This window comes from Parasteatoda tepidariorum, chromosome 2 (assembly GCF_982258835.1).
Source record: "Parasteatoda tepidariorum strain Cologne lab strain chromosome 2, Ptep-v5.0, whole genome shotgun sequence".
Lineage (NCBI taxonomy): Eukaryota > Metazoa > Arthropoda > Arachnida > Araneae > Theridiidae > Parasteatoda > Parasteatoda tepidariorum.
Genome location: NC_141756.1, coordinates 54,448,617 through 54,475,611, shown reverse-complemented (window position 1 = coordinate 54,475,611; position 26,995 = coordinate 54,448,617). Strand labels below are relative to the sequence as shown.

Genomic DNA, 26,995 nt, shown 5'->3' with positions numbered 1-26,995 from the left:
AGTCTGCTTCCTCTATATTTATTTCAACGATTTCTACAGAACTGAAAGTTTTTAAAATAAATCCTACTCATGACAATTAGGAAAAAACTTGATAAAAGTAAATAGTTTAATTCACGCATTTAACAAAATCACATTTCAATATATTATTATCAAAATTAATTTTCAAATTAATCAAATAATCTTCTGTAGGCATAAAAAACTATATAATCAAATGCGAAATTTATCATTAAAAGCTATCATTTTAAATGCGAAATTTATCATTAACATTTGCTATAAATATGAACTTCCCTTTTAAGAAATGACTATATTAATTATTGTCTTATCTAAGTAATTAATAATAAGTAACTACGCATCTCCTCTAAGTAATAAAGATCTTCCGATCCGGCTCGCCCAGGTTTTCATGGTTTCTCGACCAGGAACAATCTTTTAATGGGGCACATTAGGACCCATAATCCTCATAGAACAATCCCTGACGTCTGTAAGCTACTTGAACATAGTTGCAGACCGGGTTCACCCATTCATGGCGACAGTTTTTCCTGCGGGGGATGGTGTTTACCTACAGGATAATGCACCATGTCGTAAGGGTCGAATCGTCGAGGAACATTTCAGTGACTTTCAAGTCATGTCTTGGCCCCAAATTCACCTGACTTTAATCCAATAGAGCATTTGTCGTCCTACTTGGAAAACCAAATTCGTACTGCCACGCTACCCCCTCGCAATGTGAGGGAATTGCAGGACCAGTTAGTGAGCGCTTGGTACCAGATACCTCAGACTACCTATCAGCACCTTGTGGAATCAATGCCACGGCGGGTGCTAGCAGTTTGGAGGGCTAAAGGTGGTCCTACATGTTATTAGCAGGGTGGTCATAATGTAATGGCTCTTCGGTGTATTTATAGCTTTCAGATCTTCGACTAATTTTAGTCACTTAACAGTTTAAACACTTTTGTAATGTCATAATTTCTGTCAGTAAATATCTTTCTTTATTTTGAGCTCGTTACTTACCTATACCTATTTTGAGAAATAAATAAAACTGTTTATCAATGATATATGTAAAACTATTATTAAAATTCTGAACGATATCTTCAATTGAGTAAACAAGAAATGCGATTTTGATTCTTTAGAAATATAATTGAAAACGTGTGTAAATACTGTAACGCTTATTCGAAGGAATCGTTAAGTCAGTAATTTCTTACAAATAGTGAATAATGTTCGATTTAACAAACTTTTATTTTGAAAACGTCTCTAGTTATTACGAGATAGGATTATTATTGAAATGGGGAATTTTTACTTTATCAGGTATTCCATTAGGGATAGCATTCTTTTGACTTACTACGCCATACTTCGTGACTTGGACGAAATCAATTGATTATTATGATTTAAAATATCTTCCTTTAGCTGTCGATCGTAGGTTTATGTCGATTCATTACGATAAAAAATTCAGAAAATTCTAATAAATATAAAGAATTAAATCTATTGATTCAAATTAAATATTCGTTGATTGGAGTTCTTGGATTCCCCCCCCCCCTTTTTTTTTATAAAATCCATAACCTGCTTATTTAAATAGATGTGAAAAAAATATTTGATTCATTTTCTTTCTTCAAAATATTGATTGCATTCATAATCAGTTTCCTCAATCAAAATTTATCACTTTACGATATTAATTAGTCGTTTCTGATTCCCTGATTAGTTTTGATTCTCAGTCATCTCTTATTCATTTTAAGACTCATTTCATTTTAAAATAGACATGGAGAAGAGAAATTCAAACGATAAAAAATCTTACTCTAATTTCCTTCATTTCTTTCCTGTGAAAGAATTATTATTTGGATTCTCTAACAGTACCGTGCTCTTATTATATTTCCTTGCAGTGAATAAGTTGTCATTTAGCTGGAAGAATTTAATTTAACCAAAATTTCCCGTGAATAAAGTTGGAAATTTAAGCAAACAAGCAATCAGAAGCTATAATTAATTGAAGTTTGTGGTGATATTCCAAACGATTAAGTACATTGTAAGTGGTAAAGAGTTCATGATCTTAGTTAGGGTTGTGGCACTGCTTTAGTAATAGGGCTATTAGGAAAGAATTTTTAAAATTCTATTTAGATTCTATTAAACTTCTATTAAACTTTAAAATTCTTTTCAATTTAATTAAATAAATAAATTGAATTAAATTAAAACTTAAGTTATAAATTTTGTTCGATATTAAAGTTTTTCCGAGTATGAACACAACAATAAGCCAACTTCGAAATTTAAACTTAAATTATTATTTGTAAATGAACTTAATCTCACTGCTCGAACAATGAACTAACACTAATGTATAATGGTGCGCGGCTTGCAACGAGTACAAACTGTGATAAACAAATAAAAAGAGGCCTGATCTCGACCGCCAAAAAAGCGAGCGCTTTCTAAACCTAGCAACCATGTCAACGAAAACAAACTTTTTATTCCTAACACAGCAGAGTTATTTAATATCATTATTATCTTATGAAATACAGGAAACTCAGAAATAATTTAATTTATTTCTTTAAAAACAAAATTATCTGTTTGGAAATATCGTCTCACAGAATAAGCTGTAGTAAGCAGCTGCATACTTTCCAACCAGAACTAAAGCAGATCTATCAATCAATCAATCGACTTCATCAATTTCAAGTTGATGTTTGATGCAAGGCCATTTCAAGGCTGCCCACGGGCTTTATTATTGCGCAATTGCATCACGCAAGTCTGGTGATAAAATTATTATCTTTTCGGATTAAGCCGGTCTGGGTTTTTGATAAAATAATTATCTTTTCGGATTTAGCCGGTCCACGTTTTTGATAAAGTCTTTATCACTGCGTATTAAGCTTCTACATTATCCTAGAACATCCATAATCTGCGTTATTATCAGAATTTGTTACATTTAATTGAATAAATATTTACAGTTATTGTTCTCTTTACCCTTACCGGCTGTTTCTTAAAATTGTCCGATTTTCACGTGTCAGACTTAGTTGTAAGTAAATTTTCAATTTCTTTCGTTTTTATATGTTTTATTTGTTTATATTTATAAAAGTGAAAAAGCCTTGTTTTTAGATAAACTCATCTTAGGTTAAATTAGATAACATAATTCTATAATTTGGTAATTATTTCTGTAAAAGCAAAAGATGTTCAAAATTCATTATTTCGGGAATGTATCTAAAAAAAAATGTATGGAATTTTTGGAGCAGAAATATATTTTTATTTTTGGTACCTTTGAGTGCATTGAAATACTATATTTTACTGCACTCAATGGCACTTTTCCAAAAGTGTCCTTGAGTGCAATTATTATTAGTGCTCAGATTGCTTGAGAAAAGATTTCTGCATGGTAATCTGCAAATAAATAATCTGTAAGTCTTTGCGACTTCCAAGCAGCCTGCATGAGAATATAAAATAAAACCATCGCGGAAGGGGATCAACTCCAAGGGTATTGCTTGTGGGAGCTGGGAGGAGCCACCCGTGGACAAACCTTTGTATGTTTTTGATTAATAATATTTTAAAATTCGTTTGGTGCCTGACCGATTGTAGTTGACACGACAGATCACAATATGGAAATATCCCCTTTGTTTGTGAATCTGTAGGAATGGATATTATTTTTCGAATGGATATAATTCGCAAAAATAAGTAATGAAAATATACGGAAAACATTTCTGACTGGTCAAGACAGCTTTATAGTTATAAGTATAAAACTGTTTCGATTATTCAGAAATGTGTGCCGTATTATTTCATTACTTATTTTTGCGAATTATTTTATAATATGTGTTATATAGGAGGTATTTCATTAGAGTTATCTATTTGTGTTAACTTCATTTGCCAGGGCACCCATGCAATTTTAAAATTTCAGAAATCAAAAAAATAATAAAGAGGGGGGCTCGAAGGTATACCCTTCGAATTGGTCTCCTTTAACTTTTTTTAAAAAGTTTCTTGTGGGGGGGGGGCAATCGAAGTCTATTGTTTTGGTCTAGCTACCAGTATAGAAATATCCACATCCGATAAATTTATTGATTGTGTTTTAGAAAACATTATTTTTATAATTGAGATATGAGAAGATTGGTGTACCCTCTATGGTTTTTAAAAACCCATTTTACATCAATTTTGCATTTTTTTAAATAATTAAAATTATTTTGTTTACTGTAAAATTTGTTTAACTACTTCTTTTATTTTAAGTATTTTTATTATTGTTTGTTTGTTTTGTACTGCAAATATTTTTGTCCTTTTAAAAGTTCTGTGAGTAGTAACTATAATGGTAAATGTGCCAGTAGGTTATCGGCGTAAATTAAATAATTGAAGTAAATGGATTTTCTGTTGGTTATGGCAGAGATCAAAAAAGTAATGTAAGATGTCTGATAGAAGCGGAATGAAGAAAACAGGATCATGAACATAGCAACAAAAAAAAAAAAAATTCAATCAAACCTCGAGGTGTAAAATAAAAAGAATATATTATACGCTTGACATTTCAAGCTTCCACTTAATATTGATATCAATAGTGTTCCTTTTGTAGTTTATACTTTTCTGATTAGGTTGTCATTTTTTCCAGTGTTATTGAATCACTTACAGCATCCATATGATGGGGAAGTTTATCTTGTAAAATTTCTATAACTTATTGCGATTTCATACTTACTACTTTATTGTGCTAGTTGAAAAGCGTTTTAAACTTATTCTTTTATTCATTCTGATATAATAAACTTTCCCTGGAAAGTTTTTATAGAAGAAAGTATTTTTTATTTTTTTGCTATGCTATTTTACAACACTATTTACTAAACAGCACATTAATTATTTCACAAAATATTAAATACTCTGAATGAATGAAATAATATTTTTAATGATGCAAACTGTCAATTTAAGTTAACTGCCCTTTTTGTGTTTAAGTAACTTCTTTATTTATAATACATTATTAATATTTAATTTTAAATTTTATCATAGTTAATTTTATAATTATAAGAAGTTTAAAATTATGCTATGTAATTTGAATCAACTTCACTTTTTTGCTAATTTTTTCCATTTCTACCTCTTTTTCTTAGTATTTTTCACGTTTGTCACAGCCCTGGTAAAAATTGATTTTGTCCAGTAAAAACCCAACCCTGTATGGTTGTATGCAATTTAAAGGATTTTAAACCAAATGTAGACAGAATTTTTATTTTTATTTTGAGACTGAAAAAAATTTGTATGAAAAGTTAAAATTTTTAGTGCTTGTTTGCAAAAAAATTTGCCACTGTAACACTGCTGATAGTTTTCTTAAATTAATTCAGTCTTAGTCAGATATGCATAATATATACGAACCGGCGAATGGTATTCGTGAAAAATTTATTAATAATACTCATTACTTATAAAAGACATATGAAATTATGATGTTATATACAGACGTATATCACTCTCTTTCTTATAGGGTAAGTATGTAATTTGATTATAGTATTTTTTAGTCATAAAATATATTGAAACAATACAGTTTTAATACTCTTTATTTTTGTACTATTATATATTGAAAAATAGGTAACACAAGAAAGCAAGGTGATTTAAGTGTAGAAGAATTGAGAAGTGATTATTAGAAACATTTTGAGCAAACGTTTCTATTACAAAGAAAGTCAAGCATAAACGAAAACATAAGGAATCATTCATTCGTTTTATATCTTCTTAAAACTGCTAATTTTAAAGAAATGTATGCTGATATGCATTGTATATATCAATATATATATTTTTTAATTAAAACATTTTTAAAAATGCTTTTTAAACAAATTTCTTTAAAATTAGGTGGTGCTAAAAAGGTTAAAGCTTGTTAGAAGACTTTATAAATTGCTTGCAGAAAGTTTTTGAATTGAGATTTTATGTTTATAGATTAGTTTTTTCATTTTATCTAAGTCTGGTCTTAGTGTTATATTGTAATGTATTGTTCACCAACAGTCTATTTTAAATATGTATTATTTAATTCTGAATCTGATGTTCATTATTCATAGTTTGAAATGGTTCATTCAAGTAAAGCCAGATCTAGAGGTTCTTCTTCAAGCATTGAGTTCCTCCCACCTGATTTACCTAGTAAATGTACTTGGCATTTGGATGTGTCTGAAAAATCGGTACATAATCATACCTCCAGGTAAATTTCAGTTTATTTAAGAATATTTTTTATTTAAACATATTTCTTAGTTTTATTGAAATTTTACAAGAATAATGAGTTAAGATACATTTAAAAGTTTTTATATGATGAAACAAGTAATTTCCTTCCATGAACAATAATAATTTGTATAGTATTGTTTATTCATCCATATGATTGAGACAGAACTGACTTTATAAAAATCATGATACTCAGATAATCAAAACAATTTTATTCATTATTATCAAAGTTTCACAGGGGATTGATCGTAAGACACAGTTCCTAGTAGACCACTGAAATCAAGTATCACTTTCAGCAGTCAGTGAGTGGGTGGAGCAGTCAGTGATCACTCTGATCAGCCCCAAAAGATTGAAGATGCACAATAATTGTCCTCATTAAACTGTTCTGCAGTAAATCAAGCAGTTAGACTACCAAAACAGAAGAGCTATTATTTCTGTAGAGTATTCTGTACGATGGTATGTCTTCTGATCATCCTCAGGGAACATTGCCAATAGCTCATTGTGCAGCTTTTATCTTACGTAAATAAAGTACTACTATTACTGCATTATTATTAAAGCTGCTCACATGGCTATATATATATTTTTTTATCTGTACTAAATTGTTATCTGCATCTAACAAATTTGTCTCTACATTGCTATCTGATATACACTACCTTTGATATTGGTTATAAACAAAGTCTGTGAATAAAAGGTTTGCTGAATGTTACTTTAGCACATATTGTGAAGAGTTTTCAAATGTTTGGGACTTTTCTGTATCTGTCCTTGATTGTGCTTGTTACAACAGCCAAAATTTTGTTTAATTGATTGCTGGTTGTGCCAATTATAATTGCCAAGAGGTCAATACCCGACTTTTGAAGTCATAACAATTTAAATATTTATATTAATATTATAACTTGTATAAAAATGGCTACAAGATTTATTCTTCTGTGTTTTTAGTTCCTTGTATGCCACTGTCTGGTTGTTGCCAAAATGTAGAAACAATTTTTGCAAAAGATCCAATACAAATATTCTTTCCTAAATGTTAACAAAAAGAAAACAAAATTGAGAATTGAACTTGGAGAACTGATATAGGAAAAATGTTATAATAAGCAAGTATCTATAGTATATTATCAAAATACTGTTGTGAACAGAAGAGTTAAAAAAAAAAAAAAGCAAATTCATAGTACACTTGTCTTCATATTTCATATAAAAATTGTAAGTGTGTTTACAATCAGGATTAATTTTTTCAATATCTATGTATATTTAGAACTTTTAAGCCTGAAAGCCCCAAAATCCTCCCTAATGTTTTGCATGCAATTGGAAATACTCCTATGATAAAATTGAATCATATACCTCAGGAATATGGATTGAAATGTGAATTATGTAAGTAAAATTTCAATCATTTATTTTTTTTCTTTCTGTTCAAAGTGCAATATTTTACATGAAACTTTTTATTCTGCAGTAGCAAAATGTGAGTTCTTTAATGCTGGAGGAAGTGTAAAGGATAGAATCGCTGTGCGCATGATTGCAGAAGCTGAAAGAGAAAAGAAAATCTCTTCTGGTGCAACTTTGATTGAACCAACTTCAGGCAACACTGGTATATCGTCTTTTATATTTGTTAATTTTTAGAGAGACTGTGGAATATTTTTGTATAAGTTTTGAGATTACTAGATTAACAATTGCACATTCTCAATTTTATATTTAGAAATTAGGAAGCATTCTTCTTATATTCATTCTTTTTTAATTAAAAAATAATGTTTCCTTATTTCTATAAAAAAATTATGTTGCAAAATTAAGTTATATAAATGTTTATAAACATAGCACATTTAAATTTTTCTTTCTGTAATAGTAAATTAAAAAATTAAATTGAAATTTATTATTTTTCTAATATGTATAAGACTAATTATATGAAATTGTAATAATTTTATTTCATAGATGTTAAAAAAATGTTGAATTCAGGAATGAGTGTTTTGATTCTTGAATTCTTTACAATCCTGAAATTTATCAACCAGATATAGTAAAAGTCATCAAATCAAATGAAATAAGGTATGGACACTTTTTTTGATCAGAGGATTACAACCCCACCAAGCTATTAACCTCCTTCAATAAACCAGGAGGCATTAGAAAGCAAAGACGATTTTCACTCAGATGGTTTTTTGATGACATTGAAAAGATTTAAAAACATTAAAATAACTACTAAAATTGGAAAAAACAATCATCTGTCACAACCGGAGGAGAAAACTTGTTTTGATGGCCTTGGTTTTTGATCTGTAGTGCCAAGAACAAAAGAAAAATGATTTTTTACTTCTTTTAAAATTATTTTCTTATTTTTTTTGTTATGTTTATGAGTATGTTAAACTGCCAAAAATTTTTTTAGCTTGCAATTTTGAAATTGCATAGAAACTGATAAAACAAAAGTTTAAATGCATGAATTGATAATGACTAAGTTCAAATGTTTAACCTATTATTTTTTGTATATTTTTATGTTTTGTAGTTTGTATATTTTATTTTTAATTATTTGTATAATAACTAGGTAACTGGAGTTTTTAATGGTATTGTTGATATTTTTATTAATAGCTTCATTTTCATATCATAACATAATCATAATCTCATTGCATAATCTTATTTTTTAAATTAAAACTTTGTTATTGATATTCTTTTTTTCTAAGATAGTCCCATAGTGGACTGATCGTAAAGACAATAAAGATCCCAGTAAAACACCAAAGTCGAGCATCACTGGCTGCAGTCAGGGATGTTTCCCAGACCGTCGCCAATAGCCCATTGTGCAGCTCTAGTGCGACATGAAGTACCTACCTATTCCAAAATAATTAAAAAAAAAAATTTTCAAATGCAATATTTTCTGGCTTTTACATTTCTTAGTGTTAATCCTCTTGTTAATGTTTAAAAAACTTGTAAGTTAATACAGCAGGTTGTAGTATAAAATTTATGATTTATTTTTATTCCATGACACAGTATTTTAATTAAAATAATTACAAGTTCATACATTTCTATGCTCAACACACAAAATAATGTTTTTCATTGTTTTTCAGCGCATTTTAACTTTTGAAAAATTTTTGCACACAATTATAAAAGTGGTTTATCCAAAGATAATTCCATGCAAAAAATAACTTTTAGTAAATATTTATTTTATTATCTTAATTCATTTAATAATGGTAGAAAAAATTTTGAATTTTAAGGTACACAATTTTTTTGCATAATTTTAAGTAATATAATTTTACAAGGCAAAATACAAAATTTGAGCAAAAGCAGTTGAATAGTTCCTGAAAAATGGAATTTTAAATATCTGAAAGTTTTGAAATTCAATTTCTCATGAACCATGCAACTAATTTTGCTCAAATTTTGTATTGTGTACGTAAAATTACATTCTTTAAAATTATTAAAAAAAATTTTATATCTTAAAATTCAAAATTTTTTCTACCATTAATAAATAAAGTAATAAATATTTTTTAAATTTATTTTTTGCATGGATTTATCTCTAGATATATGAAATTTATAATTGTGTGCAAAAATTTTCAACTCTGTTAAAAAGTTTTGGAGATACAGCAAAATGCGCAAAAAGTAAAATTAACATTAAGGAGTCCAAAAGTTTGGAGCACTCCTGACCAAACTATTGGGAACACATTTCCCAGATTGTGATTACCCCTTAAATTTTTGAGGTCAGAATTCCGAGTTCATTGAAAAAAGGCATGCTAATTCAGAGAAAGTATGTTTTTGTCTCTGATTTTGTAACTTAAGATATCGTCTGTGCAAATTGATTAGCAAATTTGAGGTCTCTCCCTTAAACCATTAAGGTTGAGTCCTGGAACTTGAAGATCCGCTCATTAGATCAAAAGTTGTTCAGGGAGGTTCATTATTTTTTTTTGGCGCACTGTACATAATAACAAAGATTATTTTGGGGGAAACAAATGCAAACTCCCCCCAAAATATTTCCTTATTTTTGCCAAAAAAGAGTGAGTAAAGAAATTTGATCCATAGGTGATTGGTTTATATTATTAATGAATTTTTCACACACATACATCAATTCATTGTGTAACTCAGTTTTTTGCTTGTAGGAATTGGATTAGCTCTGGCAGCTGCAGTTAAGGGATATAAATGTACTATAGTAATGCCCGAAAAGATGAGCAATGAAAAAGTGTCTGTTTTGCGAGCTCTTGGAGCGGAAATCATCCGAACACCCACTAATGCACGTTATGATGCCCCAGAATCTCATATTAGTGTTGCACAAAAAGTCAACACTCAAATTCCAAATAGCATCATTTTGGATCAGGCAAGAAATTTTTAATTAAACTTCAATTCAATTTATAATCGATTTTAGAGATTCCTGTTTTGTTTCCTTGTAAATTTATTCTTCTCGCAATTTTTCCATAATAATATTTAAAATTTCAATTTTTAGCTGTAGTCTTTACAAAGAATGAATATGAAGATTTTATTTTTGTATAAAAACCATTTTAATTATGCCTTATATGTAAAAGTTTTTTTTTTCTCCATTCAATATAGTGGTTATTATTTGTGTTTAAATAAAAAGCTTTTAAAGTATATTTTCTTTCACTTTTATTCATATTTGTTAGATGTCTGATGTGTATTGTTATTAATTGTTTATAAAAATTTTAATTCTGCAGCTTGATTTCTGTTGTGACATTTACAGGAAATAACAATCAGCATAATTTTTTTTAAAATTAGATTTAAATGAAAAAAATTTATTAAATAATTTTCAGAGATTTTTGTCTTGCTTTGAGTATAAAGCATGTGTTCTTTCTCAAACATTTCCTGTTTTTAATATTTTTAAATTTACATAAATTTATTATATTGTCAGCAATTAAACTTATAAATATATATTTTAGTTTTGTATTACAGAAAAAGGGAGTTAAATTTTTTTACTTTACTTTCAAGCCTTTTTTTTAAAAAAAAACTGATTTGTTATGCATCTTCACCCATTTTTGGCTTTTTTTTTTCCATCACCAACGACTTTTGGTTCAATTTCATTGGCAGTACTTTCGTGCCTTGCCATAGCTTGGTCAAATATTATAACTCTATTAAATTAAAATTTTGTGTGTAAAAAAAGACATTATTTAACACAAAATTGCAGTTTATAAAGCAAAAATACTGTAGATATATATCATATCATTACCCCTAGATAAGTTTTCTAATGAATCTGCACATATTTTTTGTAAATATTTGCAACAAATGCTTTTTTTAATATTTCAAAAAATTTACAATTCAAAAAATACTTTAGTTCTTTATCAAACCATTCCCCACTGGCAGCAGTTTTATGCATTTGCTCCAATTTTTGGGTAAATTTTATGCAACAAACACTTTTTAACGTTCATAAGTAAAAAGTACTGTAGATCTATAATGGATCATTACTATATTAAACAGCATAAAAAACACAAATAATGCCAGATAAAATGTTCATGTGCTAAAATTCTAAAAGCCTGGAAAATCATAAATAATTTATAAAGATTCAAATTTTTTTTCAAAAGAGATTTCAAAAAGAAAACTTTATTTTTTGATCAGAAATCAGCTCAAAAAACGTTTATTTCCTAGAAACTTCGATATTTTTCTATTAACTATTAATAAATAAACTTCTTTGAACAATCACAAAATATTATTTCATTCTTTGTTATTTGTCTGAACTTAGTTGCTTAGCAACAGAATTATAACTTAGTTAAATCACATATTATTGCAATAAAATATTAAAACTGTTAGTAAAATAATTAGTAATTTTAATATGTTGTTTCACACTTCTCATTATTATATTTGATTTCTTTATAGTATCGGAATCCTGGTAACCCTCTCGCACATTATGATGATACTGCAGAAGAAATACTTTATCAGTGTGATAATCGTATTGATATGCTGGTCATTGGAGCTGGAACTGGTGGCACCATTACTGGAATTGGCCGTAAAATAAAGGAAAAATGTCCTGGTTGCAAGGTTATCTACCTGTTTACTTGCTATATATATAAATTTCCTGCAATGCTTCTTAACCCACTAGCGATTTAGAAAAAGGGCAAAATTGAGAGAATGTTTCTTCCCAAGACACTATTTCTCTATCTAATAACATTGAAAAACCGGTTTTGCTATGGGAAGAAGACTGCAGGTTAAAAAAAGTTTTTTTTTCATGCAGAATCGTCAGTGGGTTATGAATCTGAATAACATCAACATCACAAATTTCTGAGTATCATTTGAAAGCATTATTACGGTATTAGATGGTGTAATCTTCTTAAAAAAAATATGTCATTAAGAATTTAAAAAAAGACAGGCAATAAGACAATGTTTTTGAAAATAATAAAAAGACATTTAAAAAAATAAGAAATATTACAGTAAATTGCAAGTTGAGAGATTTTTTTTATACCAATTCAAATAAAGTATGTTTTAATTTTTTTTTTAATAAATATAATGCATGTTTACTTATTCTTTCTGAAATGTTTCACTCATATCAGTAGTTTTTATTTATCTATACTATAATTAACATTAATAGAATTATCTAATTTTTAAAAGAGTGTGAGATATAAAATATATAATTAAAGAGATGGTTATTTACATTTTCTGGATTCATGTAATAAATAAAATAATCTTTGCCATCTAATGTAAGTTTTGCCCTTTTTTTTTGTTTCAGCATTCAGCCTCACTTAATAATTCTATTGAAATCAAAACCTTTACTGGTCAACTCAAACTCAATAGATACACCATAAAGATTTTTAGTAATGCAGTACCTTTTTTTTTTTAAAAAAAAATTCATCTATAACAAAGCAAATTTCTATGCTATGTTAAGAAAAAGTTTTCTTTTAACCCTTTAAAAATTCTGGACTATTTTAAGCTTAGGTTCCTGAAAAAATCACCAATTTTTTATTGCTGCCAGTAATTCTTTGTTATTTGTTATGACAAGAACTATTTGTATTGGTGTAATAGTTACCATGTATAATAATATTTAATTTTATGGTAACTTATTTTAAAGTCAGAATTATATGGGTAGATCATTTTTAACAAAATCAAATTTTCAGACAAAAGTTTCAATCAAACAGAAAGTTTTATAAATGAATGCATGCTAATTGTGCTAAGAGAGCAATTTCTCTGATCCATATTATAATCAAAGGTCTCATTCATAAATGCTAATCTTAAGACATAAATTAATATGCATTTTATAGTTATTGCCAAAATGTTCAGTACAAAATCTAAATCAAAAGCCCCAGTTGGTTCAATTACAGATTTTTGCAGTCTTTTTTATTTAATAAAACTGAGATTTAAAACGTGAGAAACAAATTTTTCTTTTATTGTTTCCGTTACAAATTTCCAAGGTTTTAATGATATGAAGACGGAAAATAGTTTTTCCATAAAAGGAGCTTGGACGTGAGAAGAACAAAATATAACGTAAATAGATACAACATATAAATCAGTTAGTACTTCAGATGTTAATGATTGTTAATGAATGTTTTGTTATTAAACATATTTTCTACCTAGAAAAGTCAAGTTCAAAAATGGACAAAAATCACTAAAAAAAATTTACTAATTTGTCACACAAACTTGGAAAAGTTAAGATGGCAAATGCTATGGGGGCAATTTTGTGTGGTGCCCCATATTTGTTTTGTCTTTAGAATCGCCCTTACATACTGCAATATTGGGTAGAAATTATCTTAAGATACACATAGAAAACTAGAAAAATCTGGCAATTTTATTTTTCTGCATAAATAGTGATTTAAAGAAACAAATATGTAAAGAAGTATTTATTCATTATTGTACTATTTAATATTTATTCATTGCACACTGATATTATTCTTTTAAATTGAAATATATTAATTAATCAAAAAAATTCTGCTTCTTATTTCTGTTTTTTGAGTTACTATAATGCTTTCGTTCATTACTATATAATTTTAGATTGTCGGTGTTGATCCGTATGGATCCATATTAGCTGAGCCAGAATCCTTAAATTCATCTGATCAAACATCATATCAAGTTGAAGGCATTGGATATGACTTTATTCCTACAGTTCTGGATCGTTCTGTAAGAATATGCATTTATTTTTCTTAGATTTAGGAGGAACAATTAAGATTTTATTGTTTTCAGATTTTTTAAACTGTTTTTGGAAGACAAGTTAATAGAACTTGTTAGATATCATTACTTGTTTCAGGAATGTTTTAGTTAAAATGAATTTATTTTAGTTTAAAATTTTAGCATATATAAGTATAACTATTTTTTAAGAAAATTGTGTTTATTAAATTAATGAAATGTAAAATTTATTGTATTAAAAAAATCAATGCATTCATTGAATTGTCATTTTATGTTCCAAATCTTTGATTTGCTTCTTGCCATTTTGATTTTTTAATTATGTAAAAAAAGATTCATGGCATTTCTATTTGCTAGATTGAAAAAATTGTTCGTTTTAAAACTATCTTCAATAGTGCCACTACCCCGCCCCCTTGTTCCACTAGTCTCCTCTGGGTAGTTTAAATTTACTAGCAAGATTTGTGTAATAGAGTGTTCAAATCACATTCCACATAATCTTTTCTAAGCATTTGGGCTTAAAAATAATTGTTTTGTACTGTCAAGGAAACTTAATAATAATTATAAATATTTGTAATTAATGAAAAATTGATATCAGTAGTCAAAATCTCTCACTTTTTATAGATATTATTTAATATTAATTTTCAAACTCTTTCTGTTATTTAAAGTGAAGAATGCTTTGATGAATTTTAATGAACAGCTTTGTTTTTAATGAAAAGAAATTGAAAAGAAAAATAAGATGCATGAGCATTTCGCTTTTTAAAGTGATTTTGTTTATGCCTTCTTTTCTTACTATTAGGTAGTTGACAAATGGATCAAATCAGAGGATAAAGATTCTTTTCATATGTCAAGATTGCTGATTAAGAAAGAAGGACTGTTATGCGGTAAACAATGATAATTTCAATGTCTATTTATACTTTTATGTTTGGTATATACAGCGTTTTTAAAAAATGTTTAATTTTGATTTATGTTTTTTAAAAGCCCTTAAAGGTGTTTTTTTATTTGGGGTTTGTAAAAATTAAATTTTGTCACGCTATTTTTTAACGAAGATTTAATGAGCAAAAAAGCCAGTATATGTCAGGGTGCGTAGCATTTGTAAAAAGTACTTAAAGATGCTTTTTTGGGGATTTCGTTTTTAAAAGCTTTTAAAGGTGCTTTTTTCAGCCGGCGTTTTTAAAAAGTGCTTTTTTTCCGAATAATATTTTTTCTTCCCTTCAGTGATATCTGGTGGATCCCATGCATTTCACGAAAAATGGGGAGTTTGCTACGTAATCATTCACGCGAACTTCATGTCGTACCCACGTTATGACTTGCGCATGCGCGCACACTTGAAACCGAAACCAGAGTGCTCCAATTCGGATAGAGAATATCAGATTCTTGTGAAATGTTTTTCTTTTTAATTTATTTTAATTTTGTTCTTGTTTATTTTATTTTACTTCTAACTCTTTTTTTGACGTAGGGGGTAAGGGTCAAGTTGAATTCACTCGGTGATGTGGGAAAGTACTGATTGTTTCGATTTACGCCGTTTCTTTCTTCTTTTTTTTTTTAATGCTAAAACTGTTTATAAAAAGTTTTTGTTTTCAATAATATCATTGATTGAATATGAATTTTTTGAGTGCTTGAAAATTTTTGTAAAGTGCTTGAAAAGTTTTTAAAAAGTGCTTATTTTTGATTCAAAGATTTGGCTACGTACAATACAATGGAACGTCAAGCAAAAAAAGCAAAGACAGGGCTGCCATTGGCGACTAAAAAGGCTACTAAAGTGACTATTTTAAAGCAGTAGCAACTAGGGCGACTATTTTAGTAGAAATATGAGTAAAAACAACTAATTTGCAATGAGTTGCATAAAATCGGCGACTTTTTAAGCCAATTAGCGACTAAAATTAAGAATAACTTCTTGAGTTTCCCTCTTCCCCCACTTTTTTTTTTGCCGCGCATTTTCGTTTTATCCAAACTTTATTCTTCCTTACTGATGTCAAAGGCAAGACAGACATGTTTAACCAATCAGACTAATGGAATTAGAATTTGTCTTCTCTTGGAATTGGAATTTGTCTCACTTTGTCTTCTCTTCTTATAGAAAAAACAAAAGCATTAACAAACAAAAAAGTGTGTTTCGAAAGGAAATTTTCTGATGCTGAGATAAGAGCTGCAAAGCAAAGTACTAAATTGGATTTACATATAACAGATAAATAAAAAAAATTTATTGAAGTTTCAGTTTCTTATTTTGTGTTCAGTTTCTTATTATACAAGTATGTATTTATGTACCTTTTTAGGTCAATCTTAAACTCAAATTTTATCTTTTTTTAAACAGAACAGTTTGGGAATATGAATTATTAAGATAATTATATAATTAATTAATTCTTATTAATTTTTAATTTATAGTACCATTAAAATAAACATTAAATCTTTAATATTAAAATTATGAGGTAAAACTTTATTATTACTGAGGATTACTGAAAATCCTTATAAGTTATATGTGATTATTACTGAAATCATAATTTTCAAGTTGGCATCTCTGCTGTGTTATAAGTTTGATATATAATAGTTTTATTATTTAAATTTAATTTGTTTATGATATTAATCCTGTTAAACTTGTTGTAGTCGTAAATTGTGTAAAAAAAAGTGCATTTTTTGCAGGTGGCAGTAGTGGAAGTGCAGTGAGTGCAGCTGTTAAAGTTGCACAGGAATTAAAAGAAGGCCAAAGATGTGTAGTTATTTTGCCAGACGGAGTTCGAAATTACATGACTAAGTTTCTCTCTGATAGCTGGATGACAGAACAAGAATTCATTAATATTGATTTGGAGATGAGTGCTAAACATTGGTAAGCTATTTGAAAAAGTAATTACCTTATTATAATGCATGCTTTGATTTGAGATACTTTGTAATTATTGAAGTAATAATGAATGATTGATAAAATATTGAGCAAAATATTCTTTTTTATTTTGTGTCTGAAAACATTGTTCAATTAATTTTGTTATATTATTCTCTTTATTTGACAATGATGATGTTAAAGTATATTAAAACTAAACTGATATTGCACTTTGGTATTTAATTGTGCAGTTTAAAACTATATTTTAAAAAAAAATTTGTTTATGAAATCACAAAGCAATATGAAATGAAGGTATGAGAAAAAATATTTGCTACTGTGATTGTGTAAAAAAAATTATTGGTATAGATACATTACAGATTTTGACCAAAAAGTATGTTTATTTTAAAAATTTATTTCTTAAAGTTGTAAACTAAAAGTCTTTAAGCTGGTTAAGAGGCTCAAGTTTATTTTATCTCGCTCTTGTATGCACGTAAAATGGGATTTTAAGATGATGCATTGTGGATTTCAATTCATATTTAAGAATGGATCTATAAACGAAACTAACGTTAAGGATTAATTTTGAATTGGTTTTTTAGTTAGACATTAATTTGTATGTGTTCAGAGTATCATAATTAAAAAGAAAAACAGCATATTTTAATGAAGTATATTTTCTTCCTTTGTTGACCTTGATTATACATTATTAATAATTTAATGAATCTTTACCTACTGTTATAGTTTCTATAAAACTATAGATAAACACTGAATTTTTGATTCTTATATTAATTTTTCCTCTTTCTTTGATCTAAAATTATTTTAGCATAAATGTTACACTATTCTTTTTTAATTTGTACTTAAATTTATTTTACAAACTTGGTTGAATAAGAAAAAAAAAATATTGAGAATTAAAAACAAATTTATTAGTAATCATTACTGTAAAAAGAAAAGAAAAAAAACGATTATTCAGAATGTTTTTGCAGTTTTTAAAAAAATCTTTATGGAAATTAAATGAACTGTAATGGTGAATTAGAGAAAGCTCTAAGTTGTCTTGAAAAACCATTGTCTATTCCCAGTTGCTTTAAGCCCAACCAGCTTCAGAACAGTGAGTGTTGTGCAATGTAAACACTGCCAACACGCAATGCTGATTGTATTGCCATTGTTATATCAGTGGTCTGAAAGTTTAATAAACTGTAATAAATAAAATAATTTTTCTGAAAGTTAGGTACAATACAAAATTTTATTTATAAGTTTAATATTTTTTTTAATGTTTTTAGAGTTATATTTTAAAAATAAATCCTAAGTTCTTTCCACATTTTTTGAAAGAGCCTTTTGCAAATTTTTTTATATTGTTGTTGTAAATAGTTTGTGTATTTTTTTATTATTTCAATCAGTTTTTCTTGGGCTAGCAAATTTATTTATTTTACAGTGCTAAATTTTGGTAAGTATGCAATTCAGTTTTTATTTTCTTAAAGTTTTATAACTGTAAATGTAAACTCATCATTTATGGTAACGATATCTGGCTAAATACTCATATTTGTTTTTTTTATTACAGTCTACTCACAATATTACAAACACTGTTGTTCAAAGGAAAACAGATATTGTAATGTGAGGTTGTTATGTTGTATCGTAAGTGCACAAAAATAACATACAAAAATTTTACTGATGGCTAAATTTTGGGCTTTTTTTAACAAGACAATGCTGAACTTACTTAAGAATTAGAGAACTAAAAATTAAATGACAATACTGCTTCTTGTTTTTTTTTTATTTTTTTTTTTTAAGTTTTTAAAATTTTTTTATTGGGTGAATAAAAATACCCTTTAAAATAATACATGGTGTGTGAAAAAGACATTAAAAATACCATGCTGCTTCAGGCAGCCATTTTCTTTTAGTAACATATGTGCAATTAAATATAAAGACAGCATGTTTTTTAAACTGGAAAATAAACCACCAAAGTGAACTTACATTTCACAAGTAGAGTGTATAAAATTTTCACTCTCATTTATAACTCATTTGTGTTCAATAAAAAACAATATTTCCATTCATTGTCATTATTATGGAAAATTTTATGACTCAAAACTTTTTGCTTGTTTAGAATGGAAATTGAGATAGGTCTTAGAATGGTGGTATTTATACTCTTAGAGAATTAGTACAATTTATAAAGTAAGAGTAACACACTGAAGCAAGTAAAAAATTTTCTTCAAGAGTTTTAATTACCTAAATTTTCTTTCTGTTGCTCAATTAGGTGAATTAAAATTAATTTATCAAGCCATATAATTTTTTTAAGATAAATTATCTATGAGTTGAAGAAATAATGAGTTTCTCAATAAATTTTGAGAAAAATGACTTGACAAGTATTTTCTTTTTATTGCAAATGTTACGATTTCTAAAATAGAATTTCAGAAACTGATAGAACAAAATCTATTTTTTTTTAACAATAGATAGCTTATACAAAAATGCCAAATATATAAATATCTCAATTAAGAATTTTATTTTGCTTATGTGGATTTTTCTATTGCATAACAGTATACTAAAGCCAATGTGAATGTTTTTTCTTAGCCAAACTAAAATCCTTTAAGTTGTATCTTAGTTAGCCCCTCTTTGTCGCTGACGGTTTCTCCCCCCCTCACTAGTATAGATTTGGTTGGTTCGGATATTTATTTGTATATTTTAAAGTGTTTAAAATATTTTTTTTTTCAAAGTTCATTAGTGATTAGAAATTTAATTCATTCAAACAAAAAGCAAAATGACTAAGACTTAACAGAAATGTCATTTTTTAATTTAATATAATTTATTTATGCTTTATTAATTTATTATAATTATATATTAATATAATTTACTAAGCATTTTTTATTAAAAAATGCTTAAGTATATTAGTTTAGAAATATATCTAGCCAAAGTATACTTTTTATTTTTACATATTTGACTTTATTCATAACTAAACGAATTAAGTATAAGCATGTGCTGTGCATTGTCTTTATTCATTGATTATTATTCAATTGATTTTTATTTTTTATGCTTTTTGATTGATTGATTGTTTAGTGGTAATATTAAAAGATTTTTGCTGCTATATGTTTGTATTAAAAAACTTTCTTAATTAAAAAACTTTCTTAATTAAAAAACTTTCTTAATCAAAAGACATCCTGTTAATTTTTAAGTAAATGTAATTAAAAATTGGAGTTAAGGAGTCTAATTTGTCTGCAAAAAGTTGCCAAATGTGAGTTAATAATTTAAAATATAGTCAAAATTTATGTAGAATTGATTATTGTGAAAATATATATCTTATTGTTTAGTTTATTAATACTTAATTCAATCAGATAAATCATTTATGTGGCAATTGCTGGTATTCTTAATTAATCATTTGCCTGCTTCTCATAAGAAATTAGCAATTTCCTTTTAATGAGTTTGAAAAATCTATTTAATTTAAAATGTTTTTAGTTTATTAAATATTTTGTTTCTTAAAACAGCCTTTTTTTATGGAGTCAGAATTTACCTAAATTTTTTGAATTTTTTCTGCCTTTTTCAGAAAATTAGGTTCCCTGAGTAATATTGAAATAAGTATATATTTTTCCTTTTGCAATATTGTGTATGTACATAATGAATCAGAAATACTATTAATTTGTTTTATCAACTTAATGGCTCCTTTTTATGTTTAATTAAATATCAATACAAAGTAATCATTAAATTTCACCAGATATAGTTATTAGTTAAAAAGTTTAATTTTCAATCAATTGATTTCAAATTAAAATTTAAATATAAGATTGAAAATGAAGATCTGGAGGGGTATTATTTTTAACTGAATGAAAATAATGCATTTGCTTGATGGATTATTTAATATATTTAAGAAAAATATATTTTCTTACTTAAAATTTCATTGGATGAAAATTGATCTTTATTTGTTTGTAAATACATTACTAATTTTGGGTTACTTCTTAGGTGGTGGGATACTAGAGTGAGCAGCCTAAATCTTGCAGAACCTTTAACTATTCTACCACATATGTCTTGCCAAGATGCCATTGAATTAATGAATAAGGAGGGTTATGATCAATTACCTGTTGTTGATGATACTGGGTAAGCCTTGTGTACAAATAAATACACTATTAAAATTTGATCAACAATTATTAAAATAATTTTAAATTGCATCATATTTTTAGAGAGATCAAAGGTATGGTTACTTTAGGAAATCTGATGGCTAAAATTGTTGCTGGAAAAGTATTATCAAGTGCTTTAGTTTCAGAAGTGCTATATACCACTCTCAACAAGGTAAGATTTAAAAGTATATTAAGATAATGGGCAAAATTTAAAGTAATATTTATCATTTCATCAATTTGCTATATCATGTGGAATTATAGTAAAGCTAAAAAGAAATAATATATTTATGTTAGAGAAGACTAAAAAATGAAATAGATACATTTACCTCTTTTTTCCTTTTATTTTGAAATTTTTTTTTTTAATTTTAAACTCTTGTTGAAATTGGTTTTGAGTAGACTTTTTTTTGACTGCTTTGTCTGCAAATTTTAGAATTTAGAAGTTTCTGCAAGATGCCAAAAAATAAGTAAATGAAATTTTAAAGTGCAATTGCTTTTGACCTTATTAATAATAGTGAATTTTGATTTCATACAACAACCAAATTAGCATTCTATTGAAATACTGAGCAGGTTTTTTAAAAATAGCTAAATCTATCTTTTGTCAGGAGGAAGATAATGTGTCAGATGGACGCACGCCTATTGTCTTTATTAATATAAAACTCTTAGATTGTATAAATGAAATTATGTTCATTTTTCACTTTTATGTATTGATTTATTGATTTCTGAAATAAAAATGTGTTTCATTTTGCTAATTTTTTAATTTTTTTTATAATATCCTATAAAAACTGAATGCATTTTCGCAAAGGAAATTTATCTCAATAGCAGAAGGCTAGTAATTTTAAACTGGTTATAAACAACCAATTTTTGCATCTTAAATATTATTAATTATTATAAATATTAAAATTACTTAAAATTATTATTATAAATACTAAACTTACTTAGAAGGTGACTTGGAGACTTGTAATAGCAGCAGGCTTCTCATATTGTACTAGATGTATGTACTTTTTATATAAAGCTTTCAGTGTATTTAATACTTGTGTTGACAGATCACAAGATTTTGTATGAAAAAATTCTTCCTTACAATTTGTGTCAATAAAACAAATAAAGTGGATCAAGTGAAAAAGACCATCATGATACATATTATCATCCAACTGTTTTTGCAGAAAATATATTTTCTCATGACAATAATATAATAAGTACTAAAATAAACTTGTAAAATTTAAAAATTAAAATTGTTGCTAAACTAAGATAATTTAATTTTATTGTTATAAATTACCACTCTTTAATCATAGATATAGTATAATCACCTGCATTTGGCTGGCAAATATATATATATAGTTATTATTAATAAAACTTAATAAATTAATTTTCATTTTTCTCTTTTCTTTTTGTCTTTATCATTTTACTGTGCTATATATATATATATATATATATATATATATATATATATATATATATATATATATATATATATATATATATATATATATATATATATATATATATATATACAGTAACATCCTATTTAATAGAAACTTTTTTATTCATTGTTTTTTATTCTTAATGTTTTGTTATTGCTTTTTTTTAGAATTGTGTTTTGTTTTAACAAAAAATTTTAAAAAACAAATGTTTTTTATAATTATATCAGCTGTTTATTTTTCTTACATTAAAAAATAAATCTCTACAACAAAGTGTAGGTATATTTTTCTCTTTGTGTTTAAAAATTTTTTTGCCCTCCTGTATGGCTGGGTGGGAGTATAAGGATTAAAATATTCAAACTGTGATGGATTACAATGTTAGATGTAACAGCTAATAAATCATTTAACTTCCTTGTTCTTTCATAAAAAACTGAAGTTTTCAGTTGTATAAAACTTTGCTGACAGTTATTTACAGCACTCTTAACAATTTATCTACTGTTTCCTTTTTACAAAAAAAATTCTCATTTAACATTGTTTTCTCTGATATTTTCTGTACTACAGAGTTGTTGAATAAACGGGTTTACAAATGTTGAGTGATTGTGCGATTCTGTAAAGCATTTGTTTTCATATAATTAAAGTCTTCATTGATGTCTTTTTTTATAGATCACTCTAGATACAACTCTGGGCCGCTTATCTAGGATATTAGAGTCAGGACATTTTGCTCTTATTGTTCACAATCAGAGACAATGTGAGTTATATGTAAATCCATTTTATAATCATATTTCTTTTTCTTTTATAATTATTTATTTTTAAACCTTATACTGTCTTCATCTATAAATATTTTTCTCATAATTTGTAGGGGTGCCAACCACAGTAGAGCCCTGATTAGCTGCAGAATTGGTTGGCAAAAATCCCAAATAATTATAAAAAATTAAGAAGGGAATGAAAAAAATGATTTTAAAATGTATTCATACATCTGTGTGCATTGTTACTTTGTTCCTCTGAATATTAAAGTAATCTGCCTATGTGCTGCAGATCGATTATATGTAATAAATGTTCAATTTCTTTGCAGAACTTGCAATTAAACCGCACAACCAATAATCCACTCACTAATTATTGTTCTACTGTTTCATGATTCATTTGTAATTATTACAATTTGGTAGTCAATACTAGTCTTTTTATTAAGTAATAAAAATTACAATTTTTGAGAATTTCTATAATAATATGTTTAAAATTTCTTTTCTCTTAAATTTTGAGAGTCAAAAAATTTTGTTGTTTACAACTAATCTACGATAATTTTTTCCTACTCCTTAAACAATTCTAAAAAATAAATGAAAAGCAAATACAATTTTATAGAAACAAGAAAAAAAAAATCAAGGATATGTCATCTTTTCCCTTTCCAATTCTAAAACATAGTCTTCTCTCCTTATAGAGAAGTAAAATGACATAATCTAAAATTGGAACAGGATTTTTTGGGCAAAAATTTTTAGTCGTTCAAATACAAGGTGCTAACTCAACCCAAAACTCAAACACTTATTCCAAGTAATCTATTGAGTTTTATCATTTTATAATGAGATAAAAAGTTTGTGTTGTATAATTTTTATTTTTGTATTTTTATCTCAATGTTACTTTAAAAAAAAATTTAAATATCAATTCATGTATAGTAAATTCATTTTATTAATATTACATTATACCTATATAGATATACCTTATATATACCTTATACCTTAAAATTGTGCTAATTTGAATTTCATAAAGGCTAACTGTACATATTTCTGTGTTCTTTTGATTATTGATAGCTAGTTTTGAAAGTTGGCACTTTTGAATTTCTATTTTATTGTAATAATTTAATGATTTCTCTTTATTTATTATTATTTAGGTGGAGACAAAGAAAAAATTGAAACAAAACAGATTGTTATTGGTGTTGTGACTCGGATAGATCTCATCAATTTTATTACAAATGAGGGAGAAAGTAGATCTAAGTCCCATTCATCAGCATCAGCTACTCCATCACTTGAAAGTGATGAATAAAATTAATCATTCATTCAATGATTTAACATTTTGCACATTTGTTTGAAGTTTTATTGCACATTTGTTTAAAATTATTTATTCATGTTTTGATATTGTAAGCCAATTTGCACTATTAAAAATGTAAGTTTCTTTAAAATGTAGAATGTATTCAGAATTAGTTTGGCCCAATAAATTTTCGATCTATTATTTTTTTTCTTCAAATTATTAAATAGCTTTTTCAATCAATTCAGTTTTTTAATTATTAAAATTTTCTTTCTTCTCAAAAGAAAAATATTAGTACATTTTTAATGCAGTTTCTATTTCAAATTTTTTAGTTTCGTATTACAATCAAGTAATTAACTCTTTAATTGTGTTTGAGATTCTTGCTAAAAGATAATTTCTTTGGATGATATTAATCCTTTAAATATTAGTCTTGAACTCTGTTGTAGGATCAATTAGACGCCATCATGGGTAAAAGGATTGATAATTGTATTAATCAAAGTAAATCAGTTTCATTTTTTATTTTTATGTTGAAAAAAAATGCTCTTCGTAAGGTTTTCTAGCGACAAACATATGGAATTCTATTTTGTTCTTAACATCTATCTATGAAAGTGTATTTTTGTTGAATATATTCCTCTATTTTTTCTATTATTTTAGAAATAAGTGTTTGGGCACCAGTCCTTTTATCATTTAATGATCAAGTGATGTAAAGAAAAATAAATTTTATGTTCCATTGTTAAATTTTTCATATATTTTATTAGTAATTTGCATTGTGAATTATGTTTATATGATCAGTTTTTTCCCAACAATCAGGATTTTAAAATTGTATGAAAAATGGCCTTAATTCTATGCTATTTTAGTAGTCTTTTATTTGTATTCTAAATTTAAGTTTTTGTATATTAAGCTTTTTGAAATTAGTTGCGTTTAATTTCTCTCATTGATATTAATAAAATTTATGCCACACAAATTGAGAGTTACGTGTTGAAGTTTTAAAGTTTCTAAGCTTAGTTTTTAATGGAACAAATATTTTTCAAAAAAAAAAAGGATGTAAAGATATCCCACCTTGTTATTCATTTTGTGTTGGTAAATGTTTTTAAAAATGGGAAAAATTGTTCTGCCATCAAAAATGTTTGTTAAAACATGAAGATTTAATTGCTCTAAATATAAAATTCGATATCAACAGTTATTAACTATTGCGTGTAATTTTTATTCAGGAAAAACTAAATCACTTTTCTTAATTTTATGCTAGAATGGTTTTTATTATCTGTCTAAAAATTTATTTCAGTTTTTAAAATTATGATCATGTGATATTTTATGCTATAAAATTTATATTTCTTGTTAGCAGGAAAACAATTGTTATGGTTTTATGCGTTTCAATCTTTGTGATGGTCAAGTGCAGTTCTTAAAAGAAACTTTTTTTAGAAGCTGGTAATGATTAATCCCTATTGATTAATTTTACCTTCTTAATACATATCTGTCTGCATAACGGAAATTTGTTATTTAATTGTCAATCACCAGTTACCAAATGAGGAAAATTCATCATTTGGATAATGCAGAAATGCTGTAGATAGTTAATTATCAAAAAATTGAATTACAGTGCAAACAGTGCTAGACTTATATGTGTTAAAAATAGCTAGCTACAAAGTTGAAAATATGCATCTTTGTTTCAGGATTAGAAATTTTTATTGAATTATCTCAATTATTAACTGAATATTTTGATATTAAATGTAATTTTTAAACTTATCTTTTTCAAGCTTTATCTTTTTTGAATCATAATAATTCTACAATCAAAAATCAGTATATCTATTAAATATTTTAAATTGTTTCAAATTTAAAATTGTTTAAGTAAGTTTTAGAAGGATAAGAAACGTTAGTTCATTTCATTATCCTAAAAAATTTAAACAATTTGTTTCAATGAAATTACTATTAATAGACATAATGCTAACAATTGTAAATGGGAACAACTTATACTTTATGGTGTGTACATTCTTTTTCTTTTTTTGAATCTATAAATAATTTTTGGAAATAATACAATTTACTTTTTGGCAGTATATCCTTTTTTATATTCTTTTCCGTCAAACTTTCAAGGATACTAATATTTTTTATTGAATTAATAACAGTAATCAAATTCAGAATGTTAAATTTAATTTGATCAAACAATGTAGAAATGTACATTTGAACAAATAAATTACAGATGATCAATTTTGTTATCTTTTAAAGAAAGTGTTTTACTATCTGATGCTTGAAACTATAAAATATTAAGGATGTTTTCAAAAAAAAGATGTGATATAATTTTTTTGAATGTTGGACTTATGAAAATAAAGTTTTTTCCTCAAACTTTGCCTTTATTGAACTTAGTTTTTATAGTATTTTAGAACCTCCAATTTATTAAGCAAAATGGATTTTTCTTTATAAGCAAGCCCAAGATATATCTACCTATTGGAAGAACTGAAAAATTGACTGAGACAAAAAATTTTGTTTTTGTAATTTATTAGAATTTGATTTTCAGTATAAGTATTGTTCATACCCACCAGCAAGCTTATATAATATTTAAATATTATATTTTT

The 26,995-nt window shown here is 26.5% G+C and overlaps 1 protein-coding gene across 1 annotated transcript; it reads left to right on the top strand.

Annotated features, from left to right (window-relative positions):
• The first annotated feature begins 2,306 nt into the window (after positions 1-2,306).
• Cbs (Cystathionine beta-synthase) lies at positions 2,307-26,765 on the top strand. The gene is made up of 13 exons (XM_016050056.3): positions 2,307-2,980; positions 5,955-6,091; positions 7,355-7,470; positions 7,550-7,684; positions 10,161-10,375; positions 11,881-12,042; positions 13,984-14,109; positions 14,909-14,993; positions 16,747-16,930; positions 20,849-20,983; positions 21,067-21,175; positions 23,082-23,166; positions 24,298-26,765. Exons 2-13 carry the CDS (start codon positions 5,961-5,963, stop codon positions 24,447-24,449), a joined length of 1,635 nt encoding a protein of 544 aa, XP_015905542.1. The 5' UTR covers positions 2,307-2,980; positions 5,955-5,960; the 3' UTR covers positions 24,450-26,765.
• Positions 26,766-26,995: the final 230 nt, after the last annotated feature.